Source organism: Paramisgurnus dabryanus, chromosome 10, assembly GCF_030506205.2.
Source record: "Paramisgurnus dabryanus chromosome 10, PD_genome_1.1, whole genome shotgun sequence".
NCBI lineage: Eukaryota > Metazoa > Chordata > Actinopteri > Cypriniformes > Cobitidae > Paramisgurnus > Paramisgurnus dabryanus.
Window position 1 is genome coordinate 5923973 of NC_133346.1, and position 25536 is coordinate 5949508.

Consider the following 25536-nt stretch of genomic DNA (forward strand, 5'->3'; position numbering starts at 1 on the left):
CTTTTATTCCTTGGCTTTTAACACTGCGTGAGTTATGTGGTCCTGTGTCTTTTATTATTTTGTTTTGTTTTTTATTTATTTTAAATGATTGTGGTTTTGTACTTGTGTGCTTTTTTATTGTATTTTGTACAGCACTTTGGAGACTGTTCTTGTTGGCAAAATGTGCTATAGAAATAAAGTTGATTGATTGATTGATTGATTGATTGATACAAAATAGGTTCATGTAACAGGACCCCAAACACACCAGAAAATCTACAACAGAATGGCTGAAAAGGAAAAGAATCAAGATTTGATGCTATTTAATACTAATGGACTGACCACATCATACTTTACACCAAAATTCCGATTGCGTAAATCTGACTTCATACGGTGTAGATGCGATGTTCTTAAAATAAACAAAAAAATATTAATTAGACCTTAGTTTCAAACGTACATATATTTAAGCTACTTGATAAAACAACAACAAATAAGTAGATACAGTAAATAACAGAAACCGATCCAGGCCTAAAGCATTTTTTATCACACATATTTTTATAAGTATTAGATTGAGGTTGGAGCTATTAAAAGAAAATAAGTCATTATGCAGCATCAGAGTTTGTGGTGAATGGGTTGAGTCAGGCTGATCTAGACATAATATAAATGACAGAACAGAACGGAGATCAGATCAAACTCCTATCAGGAGGAGACTTCACTCATGGCCTATCAGACAGAAGATCATGAGACTCAATACTGCTTTCCTGCCATTAACTCATCATGCATCAAGACAAAACGCTCCACACATGAATACAATATCATGTATGTGTTTTTTTCATTGCTGTCAGTATGGACTGTGTTTCTGAATCTGTTGGTGATCATCTCCATCTCTCACTTTAAGAAGCTTCACACTCCAACCAACATGCTCATTCTCTCTCTGGCTGTGGCCGACCTGCTCGTAGGACTTATTGTGATACCTGTAGAGGCCATCAAACTGATCGAGATGTGCTGGTACTTTGGAGAAATATTTTGTGGACTCTCTATAATTTTCCTTGGACTGTTTGTTTCTGTATCTCTTAGTAATTTAGTTTTAATTGCTCTCGATCGTTTCATTGCTGTGATTCAGCCTTTACTGTACACACAGAAAATAACCATGACTAAAAGTTTAGTGGGAATTTTTCTCAGCTGGTTTTGCGTATCAGCTTATTTGACTGCCATGGTGGTCAGTAATGGATATTTTGACCCTGAAACTTTAAAAAGCTTAGGTGTGTGTTATGGAGAGTGTAGTTTTTAAATTAGTTTTGGCTGGAGAGTAACTGATCTCTTGGTTAATTTCTTGTTTCCTTGTATCACAATCATAACGTTATATATGAAAATATTTTATGTCGTACATCAGCAAGTTAAAATTATAAACTCTCTGGTGAAGAGAGGAAACGATCTAACAGAAGGTTCAGCGAAAAGGAAAACTGAGCACAAAGCCGCTTTAACATTAGGCATCATTGTGGCAATTCACCTGCTTTGCTATATACCCATTTATATTTTTTCTCTCACAGGAAGTACAGTACTTCCTGAAACCACTGCAAATTTCCTATCATGGACTATGTATATGAACTCAAGTGTAAATCCCCTCGTCTATGCTTTCTTTTACCCCTGGTTCAGAAAGGCCCTAAAACACATCATCACTCTTAAAATATTTCGCCCTGCATCCAGTCTGGTGGACATTTTTACCACAGTGCCTGCATCTGTGTAGTTAAACAATTCTGTGTATCACTAAGTTTAATTTACTGTGCTTTTTGTTATTCATCTTCATAAGTGATTGTGCTCATGCAATTTTCTAGTTGTTAAGATTATGTTGCCCACATTACATTTATCTAAAGTACCCTACAGAGATGCATAAGCAAAGAACAGCACATTCACACCATGGTAATGGTCAATACACAATACATCAAATACACTATAAATACACAAAAACACATGTTTACTTTTCTGCTATGTATATTATTGATCAGCCATCATCTTATTTGTAGTTTGTGTTCAAACAAAAGAAGGGTACTTCAATTATTTTTTTTTTTACATAAGAAAATATGCCTTAATATTTTGTAAAGATAGAATGTAACAGTTAATAAAAGCCATAAGACACACACACAAACATATATACATACTGTATGTATGTATGTATGTATGTGTGTATGTATGTATACACTGTATATACAGTGCCCTCCATAAGTATTATAAGTATTGGGACAAAAAAGGCAAAATTGCTCTGTTTGCTGTGAAGTCGAGAAAGTCATTGAAAGGTGAATATGAGACAAAAGTACAGAATGTCACATTATTTGTTAGTAAGACTCAACTAAGCTGATGTAGCCACAGTAGGGACATAACTGCTGTTTTTCTGTTCTTTGCATCTGTTATACATAGAGCCTGAAGCCATTTGTTTTGATAATAATGGCTGGTTGATGAAGTTATTGGCTGGCTAGCAGGCTCAGCCAAAACCTAAATGCCAAACTTTTCATAGCTGCAAATGGCTGAAGCTGCCACTTCATGTCTACAGGTGTCTATGTTATACTGATTAACTAGATCTCAATCTTTCCAAGCAATGAGAAAATGAGACTGAGAAAAACTGTAATATAAACACACACTTTTATCAGTATTATTTTGGACAAAGTTTTGCACATTTCACTTCATTGTACACTGAAGCATGCGTTGTGAATTAGCAATGTGGAAACAGTGGTTTGTTACTGCAGTAATATTTGGTTCATAACATCAATTCAGGTGTTTGTGCAACCGTGCCCTGGAGATTTAACAAAAGTCTGGGTAGGTCTAAGTTAAAAATAAAGTAAGTAGGAATTAGGAGAGTATGTGAGAAGTGAGATCAAAATTACTTTGCTTGCTTCTTTCCGCCATTTCACCTCAGTGCGAGAAAAAAAAATGCATTGTTTCTTTTGTACGGAAAACGAGCAATTTCAATTGGTCTTCAATTCACTGTGAGTCTCTGGCCGTTTCCCAATCCGAAGACTGCAGCCTCTGGAGGTCGCATTTTTACACTGCATACGTCATCAAGACTGTTTTATTTCAAAATATTAACAATTATAAAGTTTATTCTTATTCTTAGTTAATCGTAAATTTTTGTAATATGCGTATGGCTTGCGAATTAAATGCTCAGTTAACTTAAATAAGCCAGGCTTGATGACGTATGCAGCCTGCATATGCGACCTCCGCAGGCTGCAAGGTTTGGATTGAGAAACGGCCTTTGTGTATCGTAGCAACGAGCCTGTGCTGTTATGATACAGAAGCGAGGATACCGTCGATACTGACTTGTTTGAATACGTTCAAAGGCAAAACAGCGGTCCCACTTTAATTTTAAGAGGCTCCTGGAAAATACGGTGGCAGCAACTGCCATGACACCGCTCAGGCTGCTCCATATGAGCGTTGGTTTCACAGTTGAGTCCCGAGGAGGGTGTGGCACAGTGGTCTGTACAGTGTAACCATTACACCTGCGTGCCGTCTCACTTTCACTCCGTGCTCAGACCCATTGTTTCTCCATGCTGGTGTATCCCCAAAACAGGTCTCCAGGCATGCCATAGTGTGGACAAATGCCTTCGCCATGGGGTGGGGTGCCCCGTACAATGGCTTACAGTCTCCGGGGTGTGGATGGAATCAACTGGCTCAAGTTGTGGGCTGTATATCTTGCACTCGTTCGTCTCGTTCAAGAGCTTAGAGAAAAGGATGTATTAGTTTGCACCGACAATACTGCGACTGTTGTGCATATCAACAGTCAAGAGGTGACACTCTCGTCACCTCTCAGATCTCGCCTGTCACCTCCTCCTATGGAGTAAGAAGAATCTGAGGTCTCTTTGTGCTATTCACATTCCAGGATCGCTCAATGAAGAAGCAGATGGGCTTTCACGAGCAGCGCGCCCCGGCGGATGGCACTCCACCCCCAGTTGGTTCAGCTGATTTGGAGATGTTTTGGCCAGGAACAGATCGAGGGAACACTCGCCGTGGATGCACTGGTACACATCTGTTCTGGCCACAGGGTTTGCGCAAGTATGCGTTTCCCCCAGTGAGCCTTCTTGTACAGACACTGTGCAAAGTCAAGGAGGATGAGGAGCGCATTTTACTTGTTGCTCCTTACTGGACCACCAGAAACTGGTTCCCAGAACTCATGTTTCTCATGACAGTCCCCCCTGGCATATTCCCTTGAGGAAGGACCTTCTAAATGACTTACCGCATACGGTATCTAACACTATTTCTGCACCACGAGCGCCGTCCATAAGACACACTTATACGCTGAAATGGAACCTGTTCATCAAATGTGTTCTTCTTAACGTAAAAACCCAGAGAATGCCAGATGTGTTGTGCTTTCTTATCTCCAGCATTGCTTGGATGGTAGCCTGTCACCCTCCACCATTAAAGTAGACATTGCTGGATTATCCTCATACCATACCCAGATAAACAGTAGGTCAGTGGGTCTGCACGACCTGGTTATTCGATTTTTAAGGGGTGCTTGACAGTTCAATCCCTCGCGACCCCACTCTGTTCCTCCATAGGAGCTGTCCATGGTGCTGAAAGCCTTACAGGACGCTCCCTTTGAGCCTCTGCCGTCCGTGAGAATCAAGTTTCTCACAATAAAGACACTGATTCTGGTTGGATTGACCTCCATGCATTTTTGGTTGGCGATTCGTGCCTTCAGTTTGGACCTGCTGTCTCTAGTATAACATTAACCTCCTAAGACCCAAGCTTTGGTTTATCTTTTTTTCAGATTTCTACCAGCCATTTTGGGGTTAGGAAAAAACAAATCAAAAAACAAAGCTTTAGGACCTCAGATCAGCTCTTTGTCTGTTACAGTTGCCAGCAGAAAGGAAAAGCTGTCACCAAGCAGAGGATGTCCCACTGGATTGTGGACGCCATCGCCTTGCTTAGCAACTGCAGGGCACCCCATGCCCATTTAATTTAAAAGCTCACTCTACGAGAAGTGTTGCATCATCTTGGGCATTAGCTTGTGGTTCCTCGCAGACAGACACCTGCATAGCTGCTGGCTGACACATTTAGTAGATTCTATAGTGTACGTGTTGAGCCGGTTACTTCTCGTGTTCTCTCCTCAAACTGGTTAAACCTTGTGTCGGCTTGCAGCACCGTTTTGGTGATACACAATAGTGCCATTATGGAGTGCATTTAGTCTTATTGACACTTTACAAAAAGTTGAGACTCTCCCACCGTTTGGCGGCCAATGTTGCGGAGCATAGGTTGTCAGTCTTTTATCGGATGTATTCACTGTAACCTGTAATGAAACAAGTAGTGACTGCCCTTGTGCAGTAAGCCCAAGTTCCGCCTCTGCAGATCTAGACAGAAGATTTACACAGGCACAGGAGGAAGGGTCATGTTCAGTGGTGCTTTAGTTGGGATTCCCAATTTGTCGGTCACGACGTGACGTTTCCGTTCTCTTCCATCAGGGAAAGAGGGTTACATACAGAACCGAGACGTTACTGTGTACAAAGTACAATTGACACCAGTGAGGTGAAGCTGTTGCATCAGTTTGTTTTGTGTGTGTGTTTATTTCACACATATAATGAATGACACAAATAGTTTAGACCTCTGCTCCAAACATGCACCCAACATGGCAAACATAACAATGGTAATTGGTCCTTGGAGTTTTAACACCATTTAAGTTTTCTAACATTAGTAATAGTAAACAAACAATGACAAAGCCTGTATTGACATCTTGATATCAAATGACAGCTGCCTGTTTGATCCCTTTAATTTTATTCGTTTTCATTTTTAGGTTATTGAAGAGTTTTTTTTCCAATGTGTATCATTGTGTAAAACAATGCAATGATCTTTTGAGAAGCAATTGTTGCTGCACATCAAAGGCCAAACATTTCCAAACAGTCTGAAGTCCGTCAGTCCATTATTCTCAAGTAAAAATCATTCAAGGCAGTTGTCATTCTTCCAGGAGTGGATGACCTAGCAAATTCACCCCAAATTCATTTCCAAGAGGTACAACTCAGGCCTCAGTTAGCATATTAAAGTTCATGACAGTACACTTAGAAAAGACTGAAAGAATGGGTTGTTTGGTAGGGTTGCCAAACCACTTCTCTCTAAACATGAACATTGCAGCACAACTAAGATTTGCAAAGTTGCATGAACAAACCACAGGACTATTATACAAAGGTCGAGATGTTTGACCGTAATGCACAGCGCTATGGTGAAACCAATCACTGCTCATTCCAATGGTCAAGCCCATTGATGGATGCATAATGATTTGGACTTGTTTTGCAGCTACAGAACCTGGACAGCTTACAGTCATTGAGTTAACTGTAAACTCCTCTGCATACCGAAGTAGTCTAGATCCTCAATGTGTCAAATGTGAGGTCATCTGTTTGACACAAAGCTTATACAAAATAGGCTCATGCAACAGGACCCCAAACACACCAAAAAATCAACAACAGAATGGCTGAAAAGGAAAAGAATCAAGATTTGATGCTATTTAATATTAATGGACTGGCCACATCATACTGCACACCACGATTTAGATTGCTTTAATCTCTCATTCCATTGTAAATGAAATGATCAAAAATAAATATAGAGGTATTGATTAGGTCATATTTTTACACTTGCATAACTTTAAGCTACTTAATAAAACAACAACAAAAACTTTGAACGTATTCAATTGAGCTTTTAATTATTTTAAAAAAAGTTATTATGCAGCATCAGAGTGGGTGGTGAATGGGTTGAGTCAGTCTGATCTAGACATTATATAAATGACAGAACAGTAAGAAGATCAAACTCTTACCAGGATGAGACTTTACTCATGGCCTATAAGACAGAAGATCATGAGACTCAATACTGCTTTCCTGCCATTAACTCATCATGCATCAAGACAAAACGCTCCACATATGAATACAATATCATGTATGTGTTTTTTTCATTGCTGTCAGTATGGACTGTGTTTATGAATCTGCTGGTGATCATCTCCATCTCACACTTTAAGAAGCTTCACACTCCAACCAACATGCTCATTCTCTCTCTGGCTGTGTCTGACCTGTTCATAGGACTTATTGCGATACCTATAGAGGCCATCAAACTGATCGAGATGTGCTGGTACTTTGGAGACATTTTCTGTGGACTGTTTGTAATTTTCCTTGGACTGTTTCTTTCTTTATCTCTTAGTACTTCAGTTTTAATTGCTCTCGATCGATTAATTGCTGTGAATTACCCTTTACTGTACACACAGAAAATAACCATGACTAAAAGTTTAGTGGCTGTTTTTCTCAGCTGGTTTTACTCATCAGCTTACAACACTTCCTTTGTGGTCGGTAATGGATATTTTGACCCTAACACCTTAAAAAGCTTAGGTGTGTGTTATGGAGAGTGTACCTTTATTATTAGTTTTGGTTGGAGATTGATAGATCTTTTTGTTACTTTCTTGTTTCCTTGTATCACAATCATAATTTTATATATGAAAATATTTTATGTTGTACATCAGCAAGTAAAAATTATAAACTCTCTGGTAAAAAGAGGAAAACATCTAACAGAAGGTTCAGTAAAAAGGAAAACTGAGCACAAAGCTGCTTTAACATTAGGCATCATTGTGGCAATTCACCTGCTTTGCTATATACCCGTTTATATTTTTTCTCTCACAGGAAATACAGTTATTCCTGAAACCACTGCCAATTTTCTAACATGGACTATGTATATGAACTCAAGTGTAAATCCCCTCGTCTATGCTTTCTTTTACCCCTGGTTCAGAAAGGCACTTAAACACATCATCACTCTTAAAATATTTCGCCCTGCATCCAGTCTGGTGGACATTTTTACCACAGTGCCTGCATCTGTGTAGTTAAACAATTCTGTGTATCACTAAGTTTAATTTAATGTGCTTTTTGTTATTCATCTTCATAAGTGATTGTGCTCATGCAATTTTCTAGTTGTTAAGATTATGTTGCCCACATTACATTTATCTAAAGTACCCTACAGAGATGCATAAGCACAGAACAGCACAATCACACCACGGTGATGGTCAATACACTAAATACAATATAAATACACAAAACACCTGTTTACATTTCTGCAACAAAAATGCATTAAACGTCTAATAATAGAAATGATAAAAACTTGATTGAAATGATGATTCACATATAAAATGATATAAAACTTGATTAAAATTTGGGAACCTTCGTTTTAATATAGTCAGTAAATTTAAAATGTTATGTAGTATGTTAATTTGTGTATACAAAAAATCTTAATTTTAATATCTTTGTAACCTAAGAAAGTATGTAAATCCATAATTTGATGTGATACATGTACTGGAGGTCCCTGCTCCTCCTCTCTATCCATTAAGGGGTCCTTGGCCTAAAAATGTTGAAGACCTCTTCTTTAGAGATATTGATGCGGATGAGATTGGGATTGTCTTTATCTCTTTCACCATGAACTAGACTTTGCAACAATATCTGCATTGTCAGGAATATAGGTACAAAAATGTACCTTTTCTGTCGCTGAGGTTGTACCCTAACCAGGTATACTAAATATAATACAATGTTGTACCTTTTTGGGTACATTACTACCTTAAGGATCTTTTGTGTAAAGGTACTGTTAACTCGTTTGTACCTAGGACAAGAAGAGTATTCCCTTTTACAAAACACCTGTGCTTTAAAAGAAATGTGTGATGAATTATAAAATGCATTGAGATGTTTTTAATCAATTTATATTTAGGCCAAGAAGGCTTAAGCATTAGCCCGATATCTTCTATCCTCTTAATATTTAAAATGCCATTGCTTTCGTTGGTGTTCATAAGATACTTATGGTGTCATTTAAACCAACAAAGACTTTTAATCTGTGTGCTGTCCTTTTAATGCTCAATCACAAAATACACATTTTCAACTTTAGATGAAGCTCTCGATTTACCAAAGAAAGATGGCAAATGAGACATAGGGCCCTATCTTGCACCCAGCGCAATTGACTTTGTCAGTGACGCATGTATCTTTCTTATTTTGCACCGGCGCACAGCGGGTTTTTCCCTCCACAGACGCACGTCGGCAAACTAGGGAATGAACTTGGCTCCCTGGGCGGTTCAGCGCAAAAAAGGAGGCGTGTTCCGGCGCAAACCATGCATGATACTATTTTGCAGTTTCAAAAAACAATTGCGCCACTGACCAAAAAAACTAGTCTAAAGTCAGTGGTGCGTTGCGCGTGGTTCATTATGCTATTTTAAGGGCGCATGCTTGACCATAATGTATAGCGTGCAAAATGCGCACACACTTTGCTTATCTAATCTACACAGATGCAACAGTTATATTTGCAAATCATAAATTGTTACAATAAAAAATATTAACACATGAGATAAGGGGAATCATAGTGGTGAGCATTGTGGTGATAGTTTTTATTTATTGTGAGGCTGCGTTAAAAAATTATCATGCAAATAATGATTAAAATATTTTCATAAGTTTGTTGTGTGGCTGTATTATGTTTATTTTATGTAAATTATAATTAAAATGTTTTCATAAGAAACCTTAATGTGTATATGAACTTGATTTGTAAGAGTACTTTGGGGTTGGACCTTGCTTGCGTTTCTTTGGTGCTATTTCAAAGCCCCCAAACCCTTTCAGCAGTGAGGGTGGACGCAGCGATGTCCTCTGCTGGCGTCAGGTCATGTGTAGAGGCAGATTCACCTCCCGTTACACGGCGTGCCCGATTTATGCTGGCAAGCTTGGGATTCCCCCGTCTCCTGACATCATTGTAGCGCTTGGCGCAACGATGGGGATGCCAGCTGATGAGACAATTGTGGCTATTTCCTCTCACGCCTGTTTAACCGACGCTGATTTGGGCGGATTTCTCCTATCCCCATACAAAACAACTTCTCTGTCTTTGACTGCTCTTACAAGAACGTCGGTCTCCTCGGCTGTGAACGGCTCCTGGCGTGCGCCTGGTAAATCTGTCATAATAATAGAAACCCGCCATGGAACTTGCGCCTTTGCGTTTAAAGGGAATGTTGGATGACGTTCTGATTGGTTTATTTGACGTTACACCCAAACCACACCTATGAATAATGAACCTACTTCAGACCAACCCCTTATTGATTTGCGCCTGGCGCAAGAGTTATTTCTCCCGTCGGGAAAATAGCAACAGCGCCCAAGATCCGCCCACAAAGTCACTTGCGCTTTGCGCTTCGCACTTGCGTTTCAGATCGTTAAAATAGAGCCCATAGACTCTTTAGCTTAATGAAATCTTATAATGTATGGCCCCGTACACGTTTCAAAGTTTCGAGACTGACAACCAAATTGAAATGTGAACTCCCAAAAATGTGATGATTGACACAGAGGTAACCATAGCAACGCTCTCTGCGGTTACCATTCACAGCTTTGACCAGAATAATATTACAACATTATGTTTTGCAATTTTAATAAACCTTCGTCTTGGCATTGTGTGTTGTTCACATTTGTGAGGCTGCTTCTCTCAGCACTGTCTCTCAGTGTTGCCATGTCCACATCTTCTTTGGGCTTACATACCGTTTTGGCGCTTAACCGTTTTTGGCCTTGGCTTATGAAATGATCAACTTTTTGATGTTATTAGGTTAAGTGTGAAGGTGCCAGTCCCAATCTTTTTGTCTTTGAGGCTTTTGGATTTATTTTGGTTTATCATGGGATTTTTCATATTTGCTGTTTTTTATGTGCATGATCGGACAACACATGCAAGCAAACAATGGTTCCTCTGTAATTTTTTTGCAATGGGCATACAGAAGACTTTTCTAAACATTTATTTTATTAGAAGAGAGACCTGTCATGTCCATGATGCATGTGTAAGTACTTCATTACCAACAAGTTGTTCACTGTCACTAGATTGTCAAATCTACACACCACACCTATTTTTCAAAAAGACAGGATGAGATGTAATATATCCTTTAATTGTACACATGTACCAGGAGAATGTACTTGACCTTTGCAGTGTGGTTATCACTGTGGAGTTTTGGGATGGACATCCTCCCTTGATGGGTGGTCCGAGGGACACATTGTCAGTAGTACACCTCAGGCTTCATTGGATGTTTCAGCCATTATAACTAGACATCCTCGGTTGAGAAAGGCCTACGAGGGTGTTCAAATCCCTGCAGTGTATCCCCGCAATTACCCAATCAATTCAGAGCCCAGCAAGAGTCTTGTCTCTTTATCCACAGCCACTGGCTGCTTCTTTCAGTTGTCTCTGACAGTGCTTTAAAGGCCTGGCGCAGGCTCTGGCCTCTGATTCCCAGGTCTCCAAGCAGTCTGGTGGTAGACACTGCCACAAACCCCCTGCACTCCACCTGTACTGGATGGACTTCAGTTTTCCATCCGCAATCTTGTGCTTCATCAGCTAGCTCAATATAGCGTAGTTGTTTTACCCTTGTATGCCTTGTCTACTGAGTCCTCCCAGGGTACAGTGAGTTTGATAATGAAGACCTTCTTCAGAGAGGGGGACCAGAGAACTATGTCAGGCCTAAGTTTGGCGATGGTAATCTCTGTAGGAAAAATAAGCCGCCAACCAACAACCACTAGCATCTTCCAGTCAAAGGCCCCTCGAAGCTGACCATGCTCCAGAGAAGTGGACCTCCACTTGTCTACCTTTGCCCCCATATGGACCTGCAAGTTGATCTGCAGTGGATTGATGCTAAAGACTCAAACTTGTCAATGACAAAGCCTGTATTGACATCTTGGTATCAAATGACAGCTGCCTGTTTGATACCTATGAAACCAAACACACCTCATATCAACAGTCAAGCACAGTAATGGAGGTGTGATGATTTGGACTTGTTTTGCAGCTACAAAACCTGTACATCTTACAGTCATTGAGTCCATCGTGAACTTCTCTACATACCGAAGTAGTCTAGATACCCAAATGTTAAAATGTGAGGTCATCTGTCTGAAACAAAGCTTATGAAAATAGGTTCAAGCAACAGGAACCTAAACACACCAAAAAATCAACAACAGAATGGCTGAAAAGGAAAAGAATAGCAATATTTGATGCTATTGAATACTAATGGCTGACCACATCATACTGTACACCACAATTCAGATTGCGTAAATCTCTGACATCATTAGTTGTAGAGGAGATGATGTGGCTGAATGGCTGAATGGTGGTTATAATGGCTGAAACATCCAATGAAGCCTGAGGTGTACTACTGATGATGTGTCCCTCGGAGATGAAAACAACAAAAAATAAGTAGATAGAGTAAATAACATAAACTGGTTCATGCCTAAAGCATTGTTATTATCACACATATTTTTATAAGTATTAGATTGAGGTTGGAGCTATTAAAAGAAATAATAAGCTAAAAATAAGCATCAGAGTGGGTGGTAAATGGGTTGGTCAGTCTGATCTAGACATAATATAAATGAGAGAACAGTAAGGAGATCAGATCAAACTCCTATCAGGAAGAGACTTTACTCATGGACTATGAGACAGAAGATCATGAGACTCAATACTGCTTTCCTGACATTAACTCATCATGCATCAAGACAAAACGCTCCAGACATGAATACAATATCATGTATGTGTTTTTTTCATTGCTGTCAGTATGGACTGTGTTTCTAAATCTGATGGTGATCATCTCCATCTCTCACTTTAAGAAGCTTCACACTCCAACCAACATGCTCATTCTCTCTCTGGCTGTGGCCAACCTGCTTGTGGGACTTATTGTGATACCTGTAGAGGCCATCAAACTGATCGAGATGTGCTGGTACTTTGGAGAAATTTTCTGTGGACTGTTTCTCTCTGTATCTCTTGGTAATTTAGTTTTAATTGCTGTCGATCGTTTCATTGCTGTGATTTACCCTTTACTGTACACACAGAAAATAACTATGACTAAAAGTTTTGTGGGAATTTTTCTCAGCTGGTTTTGCTCATCTGCTTATCTGGTTGCCATTGTAGTCAGTAATGGATATTTTGATCCTGACACTTTAAAAAGATTAGGTGTGTGTTATGGAGAGTGTACCTTTATCATAAATTTTGGCTGGAGAGTGACTGCGTGTCTTGCGTGTATTTTGTGAGCTCTTTTATCATAAACGGTTTTGACGCGTGTGCAGCAGGCACTTACTTTAACAAAACACATTATGCACATGCTTCACATGAAGCAACAAACACATTTTTTGAAAACACAAGCAACACACATGACACTCCGAACACATATTTTGAATAAGCGCCTCCTCGGATGAGCAGTCACAAGCCGCCACTGGTACATTTACACCATGGTGATGGTCCATTTACAATACACTATAAACACACAAAAACACCTGTTTACTTTTCTGCTGTGTATATTATTGATCAGCCATCATCTTATTTGTGGTTTTTGAGGCCCTGTCAGAAGTACGGGTGCTTCCAAGTCCACAAACAGCAACATTTTAAACAGGGGTAATGTAATTCATCATTCATTATTGATTACATTTCATAAATGCCATCCACAATTGTCATGAAGTTTATTAAACACTGACAAACTTTAGATAAGCAATCCTCTTTAGCAACTTCTTGATTCTTGGATAAAGCTTTAAGAAAATTAGACTTGCAGGGTGCAGCAATAATGCAACATAACGCAGAAGCAAAAGTGTGGTGTAAACTATTGTTCCCTTTCATTCGGTCACTACAACGTCACATCGTGAACAGCTTCGTGAGACCAATCTACTTCGAGAAGCTACTAAAGTGCCAATGAACTTGGCATGCAGGTATTTGCATCTGCAGGCGCCGCCCCACCTTGCAAGTATTTAACGAGTGGTAGGTGCAGTACCAAAAAACTTTTTTCGGTTTGAAAGCTGGCAATAATCTGCAACTGAGAAGCTATCTAACTGCTCTAGAACCTTTGTTTGTCTGAGGTTGGTTGGACTTAAATTCCACCTCTATATTTTACTCCTTTTGAGTTGAGTGTGTGTTGCCTCTCCCCTGCGTGCTTCAGCAGCTCAGCGCAACATGTAAAAAGTGATTTACTAAAAGAGCAGCATGAGTTTGAACTTCGGCTTGTCGGCTTGGAATGGACACAACCTCCACCACCCTAACCATCACTACTAGATGATTGGTACTTCGAGACTGCCAGAACAGCGCGGTCCCAACCACTTGTACCATTTTTTCTCGATGTGAAACGCTTGAAAAATCTGAACTTTGGCGGATTTCCCTGCCGCAATCATCAATAATCAATACTTTAAGTTCTACTTCTACCCACTCCTTTTCGAGCAATAGAGGGTTTGATGCTGTATGATGATTAATACGTGCTGTATTGTCAATGTATGCATTTGATTTTGCTGTTTTGGTTTTGTGATGTATCATAGATATTGCTCGAAACAAACAATAAATAAATAAATAATAAATAAATAAATAACCAACCATGCTGTAGTAGTGACGTGATTACAGAAAGCGAGCAGAGTCTCAGCTTTCACACGCGAATGAAGCGCGTAAACTCAAAATGTTAAAGCGTCCAACTACGCGGGAAAAACGAGTTTTTGCCGCCCGTTTTGCCGCCCGTGAATGCACCATTAGTGTAATGACTGAACGTCACTTCACCATTAACACGCCCCCCTCCCTTCCTAAACTCATAGCGGCCATACGTACGCCTCTGGGGGAGCCCCCACGCCCAGCACCCAATCCCCCAGGCACGGACTCATTATTTGTACATTTGATCATTATTTGTGCAGATCACCCCTCCAAAACACCATTCCTGTCTGTTTTTGCCTATTTGGGACCCTGTCTTTAACAAAGCCCCCCTACCCCCTCCACGCCCACCGGCTGTACGTTTGCCAGTCATTTGTTTCGAGATCGGCACGTCTCGGGTTCGCAGGGATGAACATACACGAACGTAATATGAAAAATCCCATTGGTTTAATGGAGAAGTGTCAATGATGTCACTCGGCCTCCGAAAGGCGCACAGCCCCGACATGCACATGGTATCACAGTGCCAACAGCCCCGCTAAGGAATCCGTCAGTTTGCCCGCCGAGAACCTTTCGTGAGCCTACTCCCTCGCCGTACGTCGATGGCACACGATTTCAGAGATGTCGTGCTGGGACCCTCCGCCAGACCGCACACCAATTTTTGCATGTTTAGGCCTTTTCCCGGCATCATGGGGTCTCGACAGTTTCCCGCTAAACCAACAGGTTCCGTGACGGGTCCGGATTGCGTCAAAATTCGGAACACGCGCACTTGGGGGTCCCACCAGACGGACCTCCCAAGTACAGACCCCTGCAACATTCAGAAAAAAGTTGGCGTTATGAAGCTTGAATAGCAATCAACATGGTCTAGGGGTCTTGGGCATCAACAGGATCGTGTTGAGTGATTTTCAGAGCTTTTCAACAACTATTTTTTTTTTGGAGCCACATTCTCACGGTTCGTATATGTCGGTCGGGGGGCCCCTAGAAAGGCCGCTTCGAAAGCCGTGAAAGTCTCGCAACCACATTTTGACACCACCTCAAAGTCTCTACGACATTTCTTGGCCCAGAAAAATGAAGTCGGAGAGACTTGCATCTGGGTTCGTTGGAAAGCCCCAGACTAGACCTTTACAACAATGGCCCTAGGGGCAGAGCTACTGTAATTTAAATATGAATTTTAAAAAAGATTATCTCCGGAAGGGGAGGAGTCATAGAGACTTGGGGGTGGGGGCATTTTGAAGGGGGTGGCGAGAGCTTTCAAATGACACACCCCCAAATCTCTACGACATTTTTTTTGTCAAGATTTTTGCTCTTTTAGAGTTTGGTCTCATTTGTTTTGTGTGAAAATGGGTAAAAAAGGCTTATATTCAGGGCTCTTTTTCTCGGCCGAGGAAAATCGGAGAGACTTGTCTGTGGGTTTGTTGGAAAGCCCCGGACTAGAACTTTCCAACAAGAAAGTCAAGGCCCTCTTGGGGGCGGAGCTACATGCATTTCTCCGGAAGGGGAGGTCCAAGGGACATGGGGGTGGCTTGTATTCATAGCTAATTTTCTCGGCTGCATAAGGTCGGAGAGACTAGTATGTGGGTTCGTTGGAAAGCCCTGGAATAGTACTTTCCAAGAAGTCCAAGGGTGTGGCTCTCTTGGGAGCGGAGCTACGTCTTATATTCAGGGCTCTTTTTCTCAACAGAGAACGAGCTAGGCGGTCGGGACCCGCACACCCATGTTACTCTTGGCACGCTCGACACTCAGTTCAAATTTGGTGAAGATCTGGCAAGGTCGAAAATTTGGTCAAAAAATACGTAAGGGGTACACCTTACTTTTTCGGGGAAAAATTTGAAACGTTCCCGGATTTACCTCAAAACTGCTCTGCATCAGCAAACTGCTATGCGTAGGAATGCATGTCTCGGGCGGTGACTTGTTACGTGGTGGAGCTACGGCCCTGACATGTGCAACTTTTTCCATTAAAAAAAACCCCAGTGAGTTTGTGTACATGTCGTACATGAGCGAAAGTGACCTTTGCTTGATCCGGGCATCGACCGGGTCGCAGTAATGCGGTCAAAATTGCTGAGGCTCTAGAGGAAAAAAATTACACGGACCCATTGTTCGTACAATGGCAAACTTTTTACATGCACGTGTCAGGCCTCTATCTCGGCACAGGAATGAGCTAGGCGTTCGGGACCTGCGCACCCATCTTAATCCTGGCACGCTCTACGCGCGGTTTGAATTTGGTGAAGATCGGGCGAGGTTGAAAATGTGGAAAAAAAATACGTAAGGGTACACCTTACCTTATTTTTCGGAGCAAAATTTTAAACATTCCCGGATTTACCTCAAACTGCTCACGCGTGAAGAGGGGGTCGGGCCATGCGCAGGAATGCGTGTCTTGGGACAACACATGCTAGCAAACAGTGGTTTCTCTGTGATTTTCTGCACTGGTTATACTGAAGACATTTCTAGACATTTATTTTATCAGAAGAGAGACCAGTCATGTCCATGATGCAAGGTGGCGGCAGTGGCTCAGTGGTTCATGTAGGTTGTCTACAAACCGGAAGGTTGGTGGTTCAATCCCCGGCTCCACCGGACCAAGTGTCGAAGTGTCCTTGAGCAAGACACCTAACCCCAGCTGCTCCCGACGAGCTGGCTGGCGCCTTGCATGGCTGACACCGCCATCGGTGTATGAATGTGCGCATGAATGGGTGAATGTGAGGCTAATTGTAAAGCGCTTTGGATGGCCATAGGTCTGTTAAAAGCGCTATATAAATGCAGTCCATTCCACTTACCAGTCATGTCCATGATGCAAGTACTTCATCAACAACAAGTTGTTGTTTAGTTCATTAAACACAACACAGAGTTTCTGTAAATGCATTTGTCACAACCTGCATCGTGCAGAAGTTAATTTGGTCGGAAAAAGCGGTTTTTACTCTCATAAATTACTCAAGTGTGTGTGTGTACCGAATAAGATTAAGCATTTAAAGGTTGAAGTGACAACCAAATTTAGCGGCACTGTGTATGATGCCAATATTTGAAATTTAAGAGTAAATATTTTGGATAACTATATAAAATCATTTAAAAAATTTATAGATACTTCAATTTCCCTGTGTAAACAAAAAAAACAATAATTAAATAGTGATATTACAGTATCTACTGTATCTATGTATGTTGCACTTATTGTAAGATTGGAAAAATGCCACAGAGAGAGTTTTTTAACTGATGTATTGAAACAGATAACACGTTCTCACTCCCAACTTTTTAATGCACAGGACACCCCTTTGGCACCCCTTTTTTTTCTTTTCTGTTGATCGTTTATATGTTACTGTGAGGTGAAATAGGCTTATAGCATACAAAGTTCACCTTAAGATATTAATGTCACTTCATATTACCTTTGAATTAGTTTAGTGTAAAACAACAAATAAGTAAATAAAGTAAATAACAGAAACTGATCCAGGCCTAAAGCATTGTTATTATCAGACATATTTATATTTTAACTATTAGATTGAGGTTGGTGCTATTAAAAGAAAATAAGTCATTATGCAGCATCAGAGTGGGTGGTGAATGGGTTGAGTCAGTCTGATCTACACATAATATAAATGACAGAACAGTAAGGAGATCAGATCAAACTCCTATCAGGAGGAGACTTCACTCATGGGCTATGAGAAAGAAGATCATGAGACTCAATACTGCTTTCCTGCCATTAACTCATCATGCATCAAGACAAAACGCTCCACACATGAATACAATATCATGTATGTGTTTTTTTCATTGCTGTCAGTATGGACTGTGTTTCTGAATCTGCTGGTGATCATCTCCATCTCTCACTTCAAGAAGCTTCACACTCCAACCAACATGCTCATTCTCTCTCTGGCTGTGGCCGACCTGTTCATAGGACTTATTGCGATACCTATAGAGGCCATCAAACTGATTGAGACCTGCTGGTACTTTGGAGAAATTTTCTGTGGGCTGTTCATAATTTTCCTTGGATTTTTTCTCTCTGTATCTCTTAGTAATTTAGTTTTAATTGCTCTCGATCGTTTCATTGCTGTGATTTACCCTTTACTGTACACACAGAAAATAACTATGACTAAAAGTTTTGTGGGAATTTTTCTCAGCTGGTTTTGCTCATCTGCTTATCTGACTACCATCGTAGTCAGTAATGGATATTTTGACCCTGACACTTTAAAAAGATTAGGTGTGTGTTATGGAGAGTGTAGTTTTTATATTAGCTTTGGCTGGAGATTGACTGATCTCTTTGTTAATTTCTTGTTTCCTTGTATCACAATCATAACTTTATATATGAAAATATTTTATGTTGTACATCAGCAAGTAAAAATTATAAACTCTCTGGTGAAGAGAGGAAACAATCTAACAGAAGGTTCAGTGAAGAGGAAAACTGAGCACAAAGCTGCTTTAACATTAAGCATCATTGTGGCAATTCACCTGCTTTGCTATATACCCTTTTATATTTTTTTTCTTACAGGAAGTACAGTAATTCCTGAAACCACTGCCAGTTTCCTATCATGGACTATGTATATGAACTCAAGTGTAAATCCCCTCGTCTATGCTTTCTTTTACCCCTGGTTCAGAAAGGCACTTAAACACATCATCACTCTTAAAATATTTCGCCCTGCATCCAATCTTGTGGACATTTTCACCATAGTGCCTGCATCTGTGTAGTTAAACAATTATGTGTATCACTGAGTTTGATTTACTGTGCTTTTTGTCATTCGAATAAATCTTCATAGGTGATTGTGCTCATGCAATTTTCTGAACAGAACAGCACATTCACACCATGGTGATGGTCAATACATTAAAGGTGACCACAGGTGAAAATTAGCAACTATTGCTACAACATGGCTCAAGACATGTTTCCCTTGTTTTTAACAAGTTTAATTGTGCATTGTCCCTGTTTCAATTAAATAATTTCCATTCCAAATACATTATAAATACACAAATATACTTGTTTACTTTCTGCTGTGTATAGTATTGATCAGCCATCATTTTATTTGTAGTTATTTGTGTTGATTATTGAATGCATTTCATAAACTGAATAATGATGAACTGAATAAGCAATCCTCCTCAGCAACTTCTTGATTCTTTGATACATCTTTAAGAAAATTTGACTGGCAGGGTGCAGCAAATAATGCAGCATAAGGCAGAAGCAAAAGTGTGGTGTAAACAATTTTTTTTGTCTTTTTCATTATACCCACATTTAATATGACTAGGCCCTAACTAAAGAATCCCACATGCATTGATCATGGACTATTGCTTCTCTTTTGAAGTTGCAAGCAATTACTAGAAATGATTGTTTAAAACAGGCTAGTTATAGACTTATTTTATATAGACAGTTTCTAGCCGATATAAAAACGTTTCAGACCAACCTTGAAAACCTTTAGGACTATCCAACCATGGTACCTTTTAAGGGCTTTATCATGATGTGGATGAGATTGGGATTGTCTTCATCTCTTTCACCATAAACTAGACTTTGCAATAAAATCTGCATTGACAAGAATATGTACAAAAATGTACCTTTTTTGGCTGGGGTGTTACCTTTATTTAGGTGCGCTAAATATAATACAATGTTGTACACTGTAAAAAAATTCCGTAGAAATTGCAGCTGAGTTGCCGGTAATTAACCGTAGATTTACATTTATGTTATTTACTGGCAACATTTTGTTCAAAGTTGAATGAACATTTAACATTTACAAGTCTTTATCTTTACAGAGTAAAACTAAAAAACAGCATCAAGCAAAACTTTCTGGGAAACAAAATCTGGACCAAAAAACAGAAAAAGGTTGATGATGATTTCCGGTTCCCAGAATGCTTTGCATGAGGCTGTTATTGTATAGTATTATTCTGTAAAGATAAAGACTTGTTAATATTTGAAATTTATTTAACTTTCAACAAACTCTTGCCAGTAAATAACATAAATGTAAATCTACGGTAAATTACCGGCAACCCAGCTGCAATAACATTGAAATTTCTACGGATTTTTTTTACAGTGTACCTTTTGGGGTACATTACTACTTTAAGGATCTATTGGTACCTTTAAAGGTACAGTTAACTGTTTTGTACCTAGGGTTTTTATATTATACCCCAAACCATACAACATTTCAATGTGTTGTATACTACAAAGGTTAAATAATGAACATTTAAGGTTACCACCCCAGCGACAGAAAAGGTACCATTCTGTACCTTTCTTTCTGAAATTTGTTAATATCTGAAAACTGCCACAGAGAGAATTTTTTAATTGATGTATTGAAACATTTAACACCTTATCACTGCCAACTTTTTAATGCACATGGCTTGGCATCACTTTTCATTTCTGTTGATCATTTCTATCTGACCGTAAGCTAAAATATGCTGTAACATTGCAGCAAAGTTCACCATAAGAAACCATAAGTTTAGTGAAGAAATAACTTGGTAGATTACATCATCAAAACAAAGTAAAATACCATTGACAGCAGTGAAGTGAAGATGTTGCATCAGTGTGTTTTGTGTGTTTATTTCACACCTATAATGAATGATACGAATAGCTCTGCTGCATGCAACATGGCAAACATAACAATTGTAATTGGTCCTTGGAGTTTTAACACCATTCAAGTTTTCTAACATTAGTAATAGTAAACAATGACAAAGCCAGTATTGACATCTTGATATCAAATGACTGCTGCCTGTTTGATCCCTTTAATTTATTCGGTTTCATTTTTAGGTTTTTGTAGTGTTTTATGTGGATTGCCAAACCAAACTAAACATGAACATGGCAGCACAACTAAAATTTGCAAATTTAAATGAACAAACCATAGGACTATTACATAAAGGTGGAGATGTTTGGCCGTAATGCAAATCGCTATGGTGAAACCAAACACACCTCATACAAACTGTCAGTAACAGTGATGGATGTGATCATTTGGACTTGTTTGCAGCAACGGGACCTAAACATCTTACAGTCATTGAGTCGACAGTAAACTCCTCTGCATCCATAGATCCTCAAATGTTAAAATGTGTCAGATGTGAGGTCATCTGTCTGACACAAAGCTTATACACCAAAACACACCAAAAAATCTACAACAGAATGGCTGAAAAGGAACAGATTTGATGGTATTTAATACTAATGGACTGACCACATCAAACTGTACACAAGGTTATAATTGTTAACGAAAACGAACGAAAAAACTAAAACTACGTGGGAAAAAACATTGTCGTTAACTGAAATAAAATAAAAACGAGGCATTACAAAAAATAGTAACTTACTAAAACTGTAATGTGTGACTGGCAAAACTAACTAAAATAAAATAAAATTATATAATAAATGTCCTTAGTTTTCGTCTTTGTCAATGTCTTTCATAGAGCAAAGTACGTTAAGCTTCAAATTCCTTTCCATGCGTCTCTCACTCACGCGTCACACACACACATTCGCAAATTAATGACTCGTTTAAGTTGATTCCTTACAGGGTGTTGCAAGTAAATGAGTCTTTTGAATCAAATCTTTACAACGCAAACGGGTCAAACTGTTTGAATTGTTTCGCGAATCAGTTTAAATGAATTGTTTAGATCGCTGCAAAAACTGAATTTTCTGATGCGGATTGCTCGTGTCTAGAAACACGTACAACATAAAGAGTGTTGGATTACGTGAATATGAATTTCCTAATCTTTTAATTAAAAGCAAAGCTTCACACGTCGTGTACCCACCATACGTGCGACCTGTTCGTCGTAAGAAACGTGCGCAACCTCCAGAAGCACTGTGAACACGTGACTGAATGAAGAAAGTCCATCTATGATTGACGTCTGATTCGCTGTATACTGTACTGTATGATGTAAGTGCTTCTCACAACACACACGCGTGACATGAGATTCACAACATAAAGAAAACATGAGTTTTGTCTAAAATCAGTTTGTATTTCATGTAAGTGTAAACTGTCGATGACCATTTTAGGAGATTCTCTGAGTTAACTTTAATATGCATAACTGGATGCAAAACTGTGTCGGTTTACTTGTCTGATATTTCAGCTATAAGCTGTATACATCAACCTTAAGACACGAGTTAATTTCATAGAAATGCTTGTCTATTCTGTGTTTGTAGAGGTTTGTCCTTTGGTTTAGCCAATAATTTGAAAAATGCTTTTCCTTAAGGAATGTTTACGATCATCCTGCCTTCATGAGATGGCGAAGGGGGGTTTGAAAGGATGAGAAGCAGAAATAGTGTGAGGAAATCAAAACGTCCTCTTCTTTTCCGCTTTGGCACGTTGATCAGCCATAAAAGAGTTGTCCGAGCAGCCTTATCTGATTGACTGGACACTTGCTTATGTTAACCCACCAAAATTCACTCCAAATGTAGCAATTGGGGAGGGATCTGGAATGCTTTGTTGTATTTTGTTTACTACACCTTGGTGTCGTTGTGACATAACAAATGAAAATAAATGTAGCAATGGGCCCAATTGGATGCGAGGCCAACCAGGTTTGTTTCTGTCTTACTGGTGCGTGCAGGGCTGTAGACTGCACACACGTTGGTGCCATTCGGTTCCAGTCAGGTTAAAAAAAATTGGCACTGGTTCGGGTCAGACTCGGGTCTATTTACTCGGGTCTTTCTTTGAAAAAAGTATTTATGCAAGTCGGGTTCGGGTAAACAGTAATTCGGGTCATTTTGGGTAAAGTATATTTTTTGGACCTGAGAAGACCTCTAGTTGGAACAATTAAAAGAAGATAAGTCATTATGCAGCATCAGAGTGGGTGGTGAATGGGTTGGACAGTCTAATTTAAACATAATATAAATGAAAGAACAGTAAGAAGATCAGATCAAACTCTTAACAGGAGACGACTTAACTCATGGCCTATCAGACAGAAGATCATGAGACTCAATACTGCTTTCCTGCCGTTAACTCTTCATGCACCAAGACAAAACGCCCCACATATGAATACAATATCATGTATGTGTTTTTTTCATTGGTGTCAGTATGGACTGTGTTTCTGAATCTGCTGGTGATCATCTCCATCTCTCACTTCAAGAAGCTTCACACTCCAACCAACATGCTCATTCTCTCTCTGGCTGTGTCTGACCTGTTCGTAGGACTTATTGTGATACCTATAGAGGCCATCAAACTGATCGAGATGTGCTGGTACTTTGGAGAAATTTTCTGTGGACTGTTCATAATTTTCCTTGGACTGTTTCTCTCTGTATCTCTTGGTAATTTAGTTTTAATTGCTCTCGATCGTTTCATTGCTGTGATTTACCCTTTACTGTACACACAGAAAATAACTATGACTAAAAGTGTTGTGGGAATTTGTCTCAGCTGGTTTTGCTCATCTGCTTATCTGATCGCCATTGTAGTCAGTAATGGATATTTTGACCCTGGCACTTTAAAAAGCTTAGGTGTGTGTCATGGAGAGTGTACCTTTATCATTAGTTTTGGCTGGAGAGTGACTGATCTTTTTGTTACTTTCTTGTTTCCTTGTATCACAATCATAACTTTATATATGAAAATATTTTATGTTGTACATCAGCAAGTAAAAATTATAAACTCTCTAGTGAAAAGAGGAAACAATCTAACAGAAGGTTCAATGAAAAGGAAAACTGAGCACAAAGCCGCTCTCACATTAGGGATCATTGTGGCAATACATCTGCTTTGCTATATACCCGTTTATATAATTCCTGAAACCACTGGCAATTTAATAGTATGGACTATGTATATGAACTCAAGTGTAAATCCCCTCGTCTATGCTTTCTTTTACCCCTGGTTCAGAAAGGCACTTAAACACATCATCACTCTTAAAATATTTCGCCCTGCATCCAATCTGGTGGACATTTTCACCATAGTGCCTGCATCTGTGTAGTTAAACAATTCTGTGTATATTTACTGTGCTTTTTGTCATTAGTATAAATCTAATTGTGCTCACGCAATTTTCTGGTTGTTAGGATTATGTTGCCCACATTGCATTTATCTAAGGAACCCTGTACAGAGATGCACAAGCACAGAACAGCACATTCACACCATGGTGATGGTCAATAGAGACTTGTGAAATATACAGTAATATACAGTAGTACACTAAATACAGTATAAATACATTAAAATGCCTGTTTACTTCCCTGCTGTGTATATTATTGATCAGCCATCATCTTATTTGTGGTTTTGTGTTCAAACAAAAGAAGGGTAATTTAAGGATTTTGTTCAATAAATCAAGACAATATGCTTTATATTAAAAGTTATAAGACATTAAAGGTCAGATTGTGAATCATGTTTATGTATGAGCCCTCCATAAGTAATGGCTTGCTGTGAAGAAAAGAAATTTGTAAGATGAATATGAGACATAAGTACAGTATACATGTACATATAATATATCATATACCTGTATCATATCCGACTTAAAATTAACATTAATAAAAAACGGTGATCTATGAATTAACTTAAACTAAAACTAGTGCATTCAACATTTATAAATTCATGATTATGATCTTTGCATCAGAAAGGGCCATTGTTGGGTCAAATATAAAAAAATTTTTTATTTGACCCAACATGTGGGTTCTCCTTTTTGACCCAAAAGCTGCATCATTTGAGTCTTGAATCTGACTGAACCATTTTAAACATACATTAATGTTATTTGATTTGGGGAATATAGTCCCAAGGTTTTAGGTTTTTCCTGGTGAGATTAATGACATTTCAAGTACATTTATTATTCCTATATCTTTAACACATTACCCACTTCTGCTACAAAAGAAAAGCTGTGACCACTGGGTGCATAACGTGTCCAATATATACACTCACCTAAAGGATTATTAGGAACACCATACTAATGGCGCTTTTCCATTGCATAGTACCCCACGGTTTAGTTTAGTTTGGGTCGGGTCAGCTTACTTTTGGGAGCTTTTCCATTGGGTGCAGTTCGTAGTACCCGATACTTTTTTTGTACCACCTCGGTTGGGGTTCCAAGCGACCCGAGCTGATACCAAACGTGACGCGAAAACACTGTAGATCACTGATTGGTCTGAGAGAATCGGCACATCATCGCTATAATGTAAATATTAGCTTTAGCTTACTGCTAGCTTGCGCTGTCTCAAGCAAACATGTTGTTATCTGTGTTCTGCTATAAGTTTCCAAACACCCTTTTAGCGATGAAAAACATCCGCAGGTTGAGAATCCGGGACACCATAACAGTTTTTTCCAGACTTGCAGTTTGTGGAGGCACATTCGTGACGTGCACGTC

General features: G+C 39.4%; 1 protein-coding gene and 3 pseudogenes across 1 annotated transcript; all 4 read left to right on the forward strand.

The window, feature by feature from the left end:
* Positions 1-639: 639 nt before the first annotated feature.
* Positions 640-1723, forward strand: LOC135746381 (trace amine-associated receptor 13c-like; annotated as a pseudogene).
* Positions 1724-6784: 5061 nt separating this feature from the next.
* On the forward strand, positions 6785-7813 carry LOC135746371 (trace amine-associated receptor 13c-like). The gene has a single exon (XM_065265037.1). The coding sequence runs from the start codon at positions 6785-6787 to the stop codon at positions 7811-7813; it is 1029 nt and encodes a 342-aa protein (XP_065121109.1).
* A 3069-nt stretch (positions 7814-10882) lies between these two features.
* On the forward strand, positions 10883-19014 carry LOC135746367 (trace amine-associated receptor 13c-like; annotated as a pseudogene).
* A 2150-nt stretch (positions 19015-21164) lies between these two features.
* On the forward strand, positions 21165-24168 carry LOC135739723 (trace amine-associated receptor 13c-like; annotated as a pseudogene).
* Positions 24169-25536: the final 1368 nt, after the last annotated feature.

Excerpts from the sequence above, each read along its gene's own strand:
- LOC135746371 (XM_065265037.1), top strand. The coding sequence starts at position 6,785 with ATGGCCTATAAGACAGAAGATCATGAGACTCAATACTGCTTTCCTGCC.